This window comes from Emydura macquarii, unplaced genomic scaffold, assembly GCF_026122565.2.
Source record: "Emydura macquarii macquarii isolate MOO-44397 ecotype Brisbane River unplaced genomic scaffold, CSIRO-AGI_Emac_v2 contig_799, whole genome shotgun sequence".
Lineage (NCBI taxonomy): Eukaryota > Metazoa > Chordata > Testudines > Chelidae > Emydura > Emydura macquarii.
This window is the reverse complement of record NW_027130936.1, coordinates 1,291,345-1,304,003: the sequence shown is the minus strand read 5'-3', so window position 1 is coordinate 1,304,003 and position 12,659 is coordinate 1,291,345. Positions and strand designations below refer to the sequence as shown.

The 12,659-nt window shown below is 45.2% G+C and overlaps 1 protein-coding gene across 1 annotated transcript in view; it reads right to left on the bottom strand.

The window, feature by feature from the left end:
• Positions 1-12,659, bottom strand: part of CCDC33 (coiled-coil domain containing 33) — a 206,856-nt gene that overhangs the window by 133,320 nt on the left and 60,877 nt on the right. The window contains exon 4 of the mRNA XM_067543215.1: positions 103-236. Coding sequence (XP_067399316.1) covers positions 103-236 — 134 coding nt within the window. The remainder of the gene's footprint in view (positions 1-102; positions 237-12,659) is intronic.

Below are 12,659 nucleotides of genomic sequence, written 5' to 3'. Positions count from 1 at the left end.
CACATTGGTACATGTGTACGTGGCTGGAGATCAGGGCCACCTCACCGATATTCACCTTTCCCCCACAACTACCCACTACTCAGCTCTCTTCAGAAACCATACCTTCATGGCCTGCATCTTCTGCATCAATTTCCATGGTCACCTTCTCCTCCCAGGTTGGAGAGTGTGTTGGCTCAGAGGATGCATGAGTCACCCCCTGGGCTTCCCGTTTCTTCTCGTCATCCGAGCTGCTCTTACTAAAAAAGAAGAATTTAAAACAACCACTCAGCATAACAGCAGGGGAACTTCCACCTCAACACGCACAAAGTCATGCAGTGAACAGAAGACATCAGAGGAACGAATGTCCCTTCCCTTCATGCCCAAGCCAGAAACTTAATGACTTACATTCATACAGATCTGTTCACCTCAAAGCATCCTAAAGCGTATTATAAACTACAAGCCAAATTCATGCCTGGCATAACTCCACTCAAGTTAATGGATGAATTTGGCAGAGTGTGTATATAAGGTTCATTTCCTCAATCAACAAAATGCAGCCACCTCTGAGATGGAGCACAGCAGCAGCTAAACAGAGCAATGCAACACTACACATGCTGTAAGGGAAGAAGTGAACAACTTCTCCAAATGAAACCTCAAGGGGGAATTTAAATAATGCAGAATGCAATTATAAAAAGCTGGATATGAGTCACGGAGGGAATGTATTGGGCTGCATTAGCATTGCCAGCAGGTCCGGGAAGTCCCCTTGCAATGAGAGCTTTTGGGCCCCCCACTACAAAAAGGATGTGGATAGAGAGTTGATTAATTATGACCTTGTTTAGTCTGCAGAAATCCATGGGAGGGTTCCAGGGAGGATGGGGCTAGGCTGTTCTCAAGATGACAGAACAAGGAGCACGGTCTCAAGTTGCAGGGCGGGAGGTCTAAGTTGGACATTAGGAAAAAGTTTTTTACTAGGAGGGTGGTGAAGCACTGGAATGGGTTACCTAGGGAGGTGGTGGAATCTCCATCCTTAGAGGTTTTTAAGGTGAGGCTTGACAAAGCCCTGGCTGGGATGATTTAGCTTTAGTCCTGCTTTGAGCGGGGTTGGACTAGATACCTCCTGAGGTCACAATATTCAGTGACAGAGGGAGGGGCTCTTCTGCAATGAGAGCGAGGGGATATTTAATGACCACAAAATCCATGGGACGTGTGAATAACCACACGAGAGCTGGACTCGAGTTGAAATCTGTAGCTTTAGTGCTGTAGCGTCACACAGTGACAGAAGGGGCTCTTCTGTCGCTTTAGTAAATCCACGGCTAGGTCAGTGGGAGAATTCTTCTTTCAAACTGGCGGTGTCTACATCGGCACTTAACCACACTGCACAGGGCATGACGTTGTTCACATCCCCGACCTTGCAGTGTAGACCAGCCCTGAGACACTTTAACTCAGTCCAGCGCCCTCGAGCCTCAGGCTGAAGGATTCGTTCCACATTCCCTCCAAGGCAGAGTGCTATCTACCGAGTCACCAAAACCACCTCCTGCGGGACTTTCCCAGCTCTCACAGGCTTCACTTCCCTAACAGAGTGTAGTGACAGAGGGGCATCAGGCCACATCAGTACACACTGCCCACATCTACAGAGGCCCCACAGATCTGGCCATCATGAAGTTACAATGGACAAACAAGTCCTGATTATAAATCCTTCAAAACATAAGGTTCGTCCCAATAGCAGAGACATGCTGCTACCATTTAAAATCCCACACAAGAGCCGACCGGGACATGGAGCTTCGCACCTTTAGGCCACCGATTCCAAACCAGCCTGGGGTGCTGGTGAATAAGAGAACAGGCCTCAGTCCTGCCTTCACTGCTTACTGGCCTGTTCAGGATGGGAGTTGTTGCACTCCGAACTTGTTGGCATGACCTGGCCTGTCTGTGGAAGATGGAATCCAGCTCACTTGTCCATATCAGAACTGGCTCGGCTAGACTGACAGCCGAGTCAGGAGACAGAAGTCTAAGAAGCACATGGTGCAGATCTGCTCAGTAAAGCCAGTTAGAGCTACTGGAATAATAAAACCAGTGATCTGTGAATAATTTGTATTTGATGATTGATGGAAAAAAGTGCTGGATATATTGTTTACAACCAGTAATTCAAGCAGCTCTCAAGGTGGACAGTTTTCTGGCCAGAACGGTGCTGTACATTTTCCCTCTAACATTTTAGCACAGCAGGGTCACTGAGTTACCAATGACAGGAATAGATTTGCCAGGCTCAAGATTAAAATAGGTTTCATAAAACAGCAGAGCCCTCTAAGATGAAAACTTGTCAAAGGCATCAACTATCCTAGTGTGAAGATCAGTTTGGGTGCAGTAGGGTTTTTTTCTAACAGGTTTCTATAGTGTGTTGGTATCAGGGTTGAACAAAGAATTCATTAAAAATAATTTATTAGACTAATTTAACCTTTTTTTCCCCCACAATAAAGAAAGGACTACAACAGGTTTCGCTGGAACAGAGGCAAATTTGGTTCTCTAGCCTTTCTCTGGTGATCTTTTGCCTTTCTCTGGTGCCATCTAACTCAAAGTGCATTATCAACAATAATCAATGTTAAAAGACTCCTATGGTTCCTAAGTAGCATTATCCCTGTTGTATAGATGGAGAAACTGAGGCACAGAGAGGGAAAATGACTCGCACTAGCTAGGATTAGAACCCAGCCCTTTTGTTCAAGTATCTTGGTCACTAGATCCTGCTCCTCTTTGAAAAGGTAGCTACTTAGATTTCCAGGGCCGGGAGGCAGCCTTCTCCCAATGAGGGACCACAGCTAGGTTTAGTTTGACATCATGTGCCTGTCTCACTGTGAGAAGGATTAGAAATGGTACCATTCCTGCTGCCCTTGCCTGAAACATTCTTTCCCATGCTCTCTGGCGCTCAATCACACCAGCAAAAATGCAAGGATCACACATAGGTGATGCAAGGATTGAAGGTTAATGCAAGGATCATGCCTTAATAAGAATGCTTTTGCCCATTCCATGCCCAATATTTGTATAGCAGGACCAGGACCCCTTTGTGCTAGGTGCTGTACAAACAAGACCCTTGCACCCTGATTCTTAAGCTTTGGATGGTGTGGGGCAGGAGAAGTTCAGCACAGAGATTGCCAAGCACTGTTTATTTTAAAGCAGGGGTTTTCAAACTTTTATTGCTGGGACCCCTTTTGAAAATATTTCAGGCTGTGACGACCCTCCCAAAAAAGTGATGACCACCTCCATATCATGACACCCTTACTGGCATGTGCTGACAGCTCACGACCCCCCGTAATAACTTCGCGACCTCCTGAGGGGTCATGACCCCCAGTTTGAGAACCCCTGCTTTAAAACATCCTCCTCTACTCAAGACTGCAACACAGAGCTGTGTTGAGCTTTCAGTTACCTTTCAGCTTTCTGTAATACAAGATACACGGCAGTAATCCCCACTGAACAGCAGACCTCTACCCGCTAAAGCCGGGGTGTTTTGGAACAGCAAACGGAGACTCCTTTCTGACAAGGATCCCTTAAGCCTTCTTAATGAATTCAGAGAGGCATGCAAATTTCAATGCCCCCTTTATTCCGTTCCTACTCCTACCCCCACAATCCCTCATTAGAGCCCGGTTTGATAATCCCCTTCATGGCTGTGTGGACAACATCCCTCTAGGGATCAGGCTCAAATGGGGCAGTTTCCTAGGGTCACATGTACAGAAATCACCTCTCTGCCCCACTTGCCTCCCAACCAAATGGATTAGAGTCACGCTCCTTTCCCCACCTGAGACAGAGCAGGAGGCTAAGCCACTCCTGCTAATCGAAATAAGGGAGGGGGAACCGCCTTCGTGCTTGGACTGCAAACATCTCCGATCTCGGTCGATGGCTTCCTGACACTTGGGCAGATTTGATTCCTGGAGCTGACAGTGCAAGTTAAAAACTCTTCACACAGGGAAGAAAAGCCAGTATAAGCCAGAGCTGCCTGCAAGGTTTAACAAGTGAGGTGTCGTGTGCTGCCCCAGAGCATGCACATGAAAGTATTCCACACTTAAAAGAGCAACACGCAGTGATGGGTTAATTTGAGACTCCGTGCAAGGCTCATGAAGTCATAAGTGAAATGAGTGTCATAGTTCTCAGCCCAATTTGTCTACATCTCTAAATAAAGAACAATACTTGGTACAGTTGGGTGGACTCAATTCAAGTGAAATCCAGACATGACTAGTACATTAAGGGTGGAGATGACAATTGACAACTGCCAGAGCCTAAGTGATTAGATAGAGGATAATACCAGGGTTCATTTCAGCAATGCGTTTAAATATGTGCGTAAGTCCTATTGACTTCAGTGGGAACTAAGCACATGCTTCAAGTTATCATAGTCATCATCCTCATCATGGCAAATCCCAACGGAATGGACCCTCCTTGCATACCTAGCCTGACCCACATGGATCTCTAGCTAGCTCTTTAAGGCAGTTTGGCTGGACGTTCAGTGTATGTCTGCCACCGGTGAGCTTCTGGCGTCCATGTGATCACCAACTGTGTAGTGTAAACACACTTTGTAATTCACTGATCTTCCACCTGAACAGAATGTCTGTACCAAGAAAGCTGCCAAAACCCAGCCAGCACTGGTGGAGGCATTTGCTGGATTTGCTTACAAATATCTTCACTGCTGATTTTGTCCCGCTACTTAATACAGAGGAGCTGCCAAAGACAAGTGTGCTGTGTTCAGTCAAGGCCCAGTGAGGATAAGGCATGGGGAATATTTAATCAATGTCTGCCTACACTGAGAGGGAGGATGACAAGCCTGGGACTCATGAAACCTATGGGCATATCACTGCTCTGCCACAGCCTTCCTGTGTGACCGTGGGCAAGTCACTTAGTCTCTGTGCCTCAGCTCCTATCTGTAAAATGGGGATAATAGCACTTCCCTACCTTGCTGGAGTATTGTGGGGTGCCCAGATCTATGGTAATTGGGCCATGTAAGCACTTAAGATACATGAATTACAGCTAACTGTGGCCAGGTTCACCATTTCCTCCATTTCATTAGCATAACAATTCACCTTAATTAAAAAAAAGAAAAGAAAAAAAGACAAGTCAGTTTCCGTAAGAGTTTAAAAGCAAAGGCTGCGGGAACTATACATCTATGGAACTGACACTAGCAGAAGGGTCAGTAGTGAAATATTCTTAGTGCATGGATCTCGTCAATATCTCCCAAGAGAAATGACGAAACTAAGGCTCACTTAAAACTAGACTGTACCAGACACTAGGGAACAATCTTGTATTGGATGCAAGCAGATGGTCAAAAGGGATCTAATCCTTCCCAACCCTACACTGTGTGGTTCCATACCCACCAAAGCACCAGCCGACAACAGCGAATATTCTGTCTGCGGCTAGTTACAGTTTTGCTATTATTAAATCTTTTTTTTTTTTTTTTTTTTTTTTGGGGGGGGGGGGGAATGGAAATTGGAGTTTTTGACTACATGATTTTTGTTGTGGAAAGTGTCTTCATTCCTCAAAGATTTTAGATTTTTCATTGGAAAACTCAGTTTTTTTCACTGAAAACCAAAATATGGGCAGTTTTCAGCTGAAAATATTTCAGGGTTTATTTGTTTTTGTTTTACAAAGAGTTGAAATTTGCCTCTGAAAATTTTGATGACACTTTTTTGTTTGTTTTGCTTTCATTGAAATTCTGTGGGAGAAAAACACAACAACAAACATTTTCCAACCTGCCCTATTTCCATGCTAGAAACCTGGAGATTATATAAGAATTTAAATACCAATATAACAAGTGATAGGATAATTTTTAGACTACAAGATCCAAAAGTGCTTAAAGGTTTGAGGTGCCCTCAAAGTTGGACCCAAGCCATCAAGTTGTGATCCAGATACATTTCCAAACTTCACCAAGGTCTGTTCAGACACTGAGGGCTGGTTCTGACCAAAGTCTGTTCCTCATGAGCTGTTATTGAGCAAGTCAGTTGACAGAAACAAGAGACCAACCACCATGGCTTGGCACAGTGTAAGGAGTGACCTTGCTGGACTTGGGAAATCGTGCTGGGACAATCAGTGAAGGAACCTGACCTACGCTTTGAGACCAACAATCTGTTTAATGTCAGTAATGGGCCGGATTCTGCTCTTATACCAGTGTAACTCCATGTTCTCCTATTTTACATCAGCGCAAATAGATGGAGAATCAGGTCCAACAAGTGGCTATTAGGTAGTTTAGGCAACACATTTTGTCTCCCTACTTATAGAACAGCCATTATCATCATATCTGAGAGCCTCACAACCCTTACACATCGATTCCAAGGCCAGAAGGGAGCACCACTGTGCTCATCTTGTCTGACCTTCTGTGTACCACAGGTCAGAATATTTCCCCCAAATAATTCCAGAGCAGACTGTCTAGAAAAACAACCAATCTTCACCTAAATATGGCCCGTGATAGAGAATCCATCACAACCCTTGATAATTAACCTCACTGTTAAGCATACATCTTATTTCCAGTATCAATCAGTATAGCTTCAGCTTCCAGCTATTGGATCATGCTCTACCTTTCTCTGCTAGATTGAAGAGCCCACTATCAAATATTTGTTCCCCATGCAGATGCCTTTAGTTTGTAATGAAGTCACTCCTCCACCTTCTCTTTGTTAAGCTACAGAGACTGAGTTCCTAGAATCTAGCTCTCTAAAGTTTTTTTTTTCTTGTGGCTCTTCTCTAAATCTTCCCCAATTTATCAACATCCTTCTTGAATTGTGGACACCAGAACAGGACACGTACTTCCAGCAGCGGCCGCCCCAGTGCCAAAACCAGAGGTAATACAACCTCCCTACTCCTATCTGAGATTCCCCGTTTATGCATCCCAGGATGGTGTGACCTGTCCGTGCCTAGGGCGGCTCACTAAAAATGCCAAGGGCAGGGCAGGCTGCAAAAGGAGAGCAGATTCTCCCAGCACTGGTGTCTAACACTAAAGTTAGATTCACCAACCAGTCACAAACAGTGCTTCTGATCCCCCATACTGATTATCAGGAAGCTAAAACAAGAAGTTACACAGCCCCCTTTATTGCATTTCAGTTTCAGCCCCCCAATTAGCCAGTAGGTCCGCTAATGAGATAAATTATTAAAACTCTATTCCTTTTACCAAAAAGGTTTCTCCTGAGCCCAAAGGGTCAGCCACAGTACCAGATCAATATAAGTTTGGATCTTACCCAAAATACCACGCTGCCAGACAATCCTTTATAACTAAAACTAAAGGTTTATTATAAAGGAAAGAAACAAGTAAGAAGAGAGAGGCTAAATGGCCAAAGCAATCAGATACATACAACTGACTCCAAAGTCCATATATATCAGATCAATAATGGAGTTTGCAGGGATGAAGACAAGATGGAGATGGGGCAGCTGCATTTTATAGTTTCTGCATGAGGCTTGTACTTCCTTGGTCCCAAATAACAGTGTTGTGTGGTACCAAGTCACACACCTTATAGAAGTCTATTTACATTACCTCAACACTATTAGCTTTTATCAACCAGACTTGTAATCTCATCAAAAAAGGTATCAACTTAGTTTGTTCAAGAAAATTATCTGGACCTGTTGATTTTAAAATGTCTAACTTCAGTAGCTGCTGTTTAACATCCTCCTGGGATACAAGTGGAATGGAAAGAGTGTTATCATCATATGAGGAGACTACATCATCTGTTTTTTTCCTACATACAGAACAGAAAATATTTACTGAACACTTGTGCCTTTTCTGAATTATTGATCATTCTACCATTTCCATCTTATAACTGACCAATACCTTTGTCAGGATTCTTTTTGTTCCTAGTACACTTTAAAAACGACTTCTTGTCCTTAGCTTTGCTGGCCATAGATTTCTCCTCGTGTCCCTTGACTTCCCTTATCAATTTTCTACAATTCCTATCTTCTGATTTATATTTGTTACTATCAACTTCCCCTTTTTTCCATTTGTTATATATTATTTTTATAGCTGCCTTCACTGCCCCTCTAAACAAAGTCATTTTTTAAACCAATATGGCCTTTTTCCTCGATTGTGGTTTTTGGAGCATGCAGAAGAGTGTTCTTAAACAATTCCCAATTATCATTCAGATTAAATTCTTCCTCCCATCTGATATGGCACATAATTGTTTTCAGTTTTGTGAAATTGGCCCTTTTAAAGCTCCAAGTACATATATTATCCATTTGGACTTTATTCTGTTTGCACATTATAAATGTGATCAAATAATGATCACTTATACCTAAGTTACCATTAATTTTTAGTTCTGTGATCAGTTCCTATTTATCTGTCAAGATGAGGTCTAATATAGGATTCCCCCATGTTGGTTGCAACACATTTTGAGTTAGGAAATTATCTATAATATTAAAAATTTGTGAGGATGTTTTAGTATTGGCAGCATGAGACCTCCAGTGTATGTCTCTCAAATTAAAGTCCCCAGAATCTTGCAGCCTTTTTTCCCCACACCTTATAGTTAGGTGCATACGCAGCTGGATCTAGCACGATTCGGGGGTATGTAGCAGACACCAACTAATCCCTAATCTTGTGTTTTATTGGTTAGGACATTGATCCATAAGCATTCGGGATCATTTTCTCCAAGTTACCAGTTTTTTGGAAACAGGTAAAACACCATTTTTAACATGGAGTGCTACTGCCCGTCCTCCTTTGCTCATTTGATCTTTTAAAAGTAGGTTATAACCAGTGATGTTAGCATTGCACTCATGTGATTCAGCCCGCCAGGTTTCAGTAATACCAGCTCATCAATGGGCAATTCCAGTTCCTCTTGTCCGTTACCCAGGCTCCTAGCACTGCATACAGGCAATTCGAACATTTCTTCTCTTCATGTCCTTTGGTTCCTTGATTGGTTTTGTTCTCAACATCTTGATTTTCTGCTAAATGAGTGCTGATAGCTTCCCTCTTTTTACCTCCCTTTTTTGTTATTAGTTTAACACCCTCCTGACTACTCTAGCCTGTCCCTGAAAACCCACAGCCCTGGCCAGCGTAGCTATGCTGGCAGCCCCCCAGGGTAGATGCAGCTATGTCATTGGAGGAGAGCTTCTGTCAGTGCAATTAATGTCGTTCAGGGAGGTCATATTCCTACCCCGGCAGAACTCCTCCTTCTGTTGGTGTACACTGCATATACATTGGGGCTATCCGGCATAGGCGCCGCCGTGTAGACATACCCGTAAGTCACACAGGAAGTCTGTGGTACATCAGTGAAATGTCCCTCGCTGGCGCCCTAACCACTGTGCCGTGCTTCCTGCCATTCCATTGTATCATTCCCTTTCTGTGCCTGGCTTGTCTCTACCTCTCTGTCTAGTCTATCTGAGCATTTACACCTCACTCAGCACCAGCACCATAGTACCTGAAACACCTGGTGACTTGCTTGCTATGCATACGGCTAGAACAATGATATCCTTTTATCCTAAAGGCTGTTTCGCACTCTGGAAGCTAATTGTCGAGGACAGGTAGCTGTCTGGTGGGGAAGGGAGGGGGTGGTGAAGGGTAATGAATGGCATAGTTCAGTTTCAATGGCACACAAATAATAAACAGTCCAAGCCACAGTTAGCAAGTTCCTGGCACTAACAGAAAACCAGCCTGACACAATTATCCATTTGTGCTGTTTATTTTCTACATACCACAAGGGACGGTGTGTCTCACACACATCGGAATGGTGGGAATCATCCTCAGGCCTATTTCATTGCATTCTTTTCTTCTCTCCCATTTAAAAAAACACCCAGGAACATCAATGGCTCTTTGAACTCTGAAAGGGAGCTTCTTGTGTGCGATTAATCCAGCCCAGGCTTCAAACTGCAGCAGCAGATTGGGAGCGTAATGAGTTTGCTGGCCTCAGCTCTACCTGCTGGGGCAGAGCTACCCAGCACAGAAATAAAGGGATACTTGGGGCACAGGAGCAGAGTGCTGCAATCGCTGAGCTGCCTCAAGGAGCTGGGGTAAGGTGGAGTTTGGCCCTGTGGGTTTGTATGGCAGCTAGCACAACGGGGCCTCCAGGCATTACCGTAATCCACCTAATCAAACTAATCAAGGAACCAAAGGACATGAAGAGAAGGAATTTTCGAATTGCCTGTATGCAGTGCTAGGAGCCTGGGTAACGGACAAGAGGAACTGGAATTGCCCATGGATGAGCTGGTATTACTGAAACCTGGCGGGCTGAAGAATAAGAAGAATAAGCCCCCCTCCAATGTCCTCCAGACCAAAGACATGGCAACCTAACACCAGTCCATCAAAATCAGCTTCCTGTTGGTCTTCAGGGGTTGGAGGCAGGGCCAGCCAGAGCAACCAATGGGTCACCCTGGCACCCTACAATTTTGGACACAGCCTCCCCTTGCATCACATCCCCACTTGCACTCCAAGGAAGTATTGGATCAGGCATGGGCCAGAGATCTCCAAGAGCTCCAGTACCCTTTGTTTTCATAGAGCTGGCTGGCTGCCGGCCTCGGCCTGCCTCTTCGTTCGTTCTCCTCCGCACTGCTGGCCAGTACGTTTCCGCAGCAGCTCCTCTCCACGGCTGGGAAATGGGCCTGCCAGCCAGTTGCTCCATAAGTCACGCTCCACCTACCTAGGTCCCCCTTGGGCTGCTGCTCCCCATGCATCTGCATCCCCCAATGGTCCCCCTGAATCTATCAGCCCAAGGCAGAAGATGCTGCTGCATTGTTACACATGGTGCCTCTCACCCCAGGAATTAGGCATGGCGGCTACACAGGCCCCCAGGATCCTGGAGTATGGAGTGAAGGATCCAAACAAGGACACACACACACACACACACCCTGCATCTTCCTGCAGCCCAGCCAGTGGGGCTGGCCCCATACACCGCAGGCTTTACCAGGATGTGAAGCCGTAACATCCACAGGGCTTGGCTTAGATGCACATCCGCAGAGCACGCCAAGAGTTAATTGGGACTCCTCCTGTTTCCGAGATAAGGGCTAATTGGCAGGTGTGGAGGAGAGACCCTGGGAAGCTGATGAGTGGAAATAATGATCTATTTCTTTAAACAGAGCGAGGTTTCAGGTCCCCAGTGAGGAGGAAAGGATGTCAATGTAATGGCTTTTTCTTGGCATGGATGAGGCTCTGATCCATGGGGCATTGAACAGACTTTAGACAGAATAGAGAGAGCCCCCTTTCCCCTCCTCACAGCGCCTGCCCTCTCCAAACAAGGAAAACCATTGCCTCACCTAAAAGGAACAACCCGCAGGCTGGAGTGCCCTGCTAATAGCATTGGGGAGAGAACGGCAGGAGTGGGTACAAGGGAATTTGTTTTCAATCAAAATGGAATTAAACCCAGGCACTTTTCAGGGAGACCACGTGTATCTCAGGGGAACTAGCCAGGGTTGAGAAGAGGTTGGATAGTCCCAGGTGCATTGACTCCCTAGGTCAATGCTTCCTAATTATTACACATTGCACTCGATTGTCATTTTTCATAATGGCTCAGACCAATTTTGGAGAGAAAATTAGAGTCAGATTGTATCCAAGCTGCCTTGCACATTCCTAAAAAAAAAAAAAAAAAAGGCCAAACAAATCTCTTTATATTACTATCTTGCCAAGAAGGATCAAACTGTCCAGTTCTAAGGGCATCTGACCAGTCTCAAGAGCAGCTAGTTTGCCAAAGGGGGTCACTATTCACAGAGACCACCCTGTGTCATGAAACTCAGATCCAAACCTCCCAAAGTTCAGGGTTGTTTGGATCTAGGGTTTGGTTTGATAGAGACAAACCAGCAAATTTGGCTGTAATCTGAATCCAAATTACACCGTCCACTTAGTTCAGAACTGTTCAGATCCAGTGATGTGGTTTAGGCCTCTTTCTGACTAATGATGACATAGCTGGGTGTATTTAGCGGCTGTCAGACCTCCTGATTCATGCCCCATCCCTAGGTTATTGAAAGCACCCTGAACTACAGAATCATAGCCATGTAGGGACGGGAGGGATCTTGAGAGGCCATCTAGCCCATCTCCCCAGGCTGAGTATGTTCAGAGCCAACAGAGTACCACTGCATGGAAACACAAGGATGTTGCTGGTTGTCATGCCACAATGTGGTATGTGCATGAGTGGTGTTCCCTCGAGAGGATGTGATGCAAGTCTCAGCATTGTAAGCTGCTTGCTTGGGTTTGGAGGACAACATTTACACCTTGGCTTCTCCAAGAGAGGAGCCAGCACTGCTCTTAGAAGAAGGTAAGTGGAGCAGCTTGGTTACTGAGTGCTGTGACAGAAGCTGTGCAACAGCATTTGCACCCCCAGGGAGATCAGAGGGAAACAACAACAAACCCTATTTCCACTCACTCCGAACAATACTGCCCATGCTTTAGCATGGCCTCTGGTATCTGGCTAAGCCAGTGCTTGTTTCAGTGGATGGAAACATGCCTCTTTTGCCACCTAGGCAGGAAGTGTCTGTAAGCATGAAAATAGTCATTCCCAAGAGGAGAAATTCAGCCCGAATTCTTCATTTGTCCCCAGACTGCACAACTGCACGTCAGTTCTGATGTGAGATGTTGAAAAAAAAATCAGTGAGTGCTCACAGCATTACATGCATCCCAAATAAGGGGGGCCTGGAGAGATCTGCTCATAGCTTGAAATCCTGATGAACCAGGGTTCACTGCTGTGAGGAGAAGCAGCTTATAAAAGCCTTCCCAGCCATTGGTTAAAACGACAGGTTGTGTGCAGGCAGCCCGG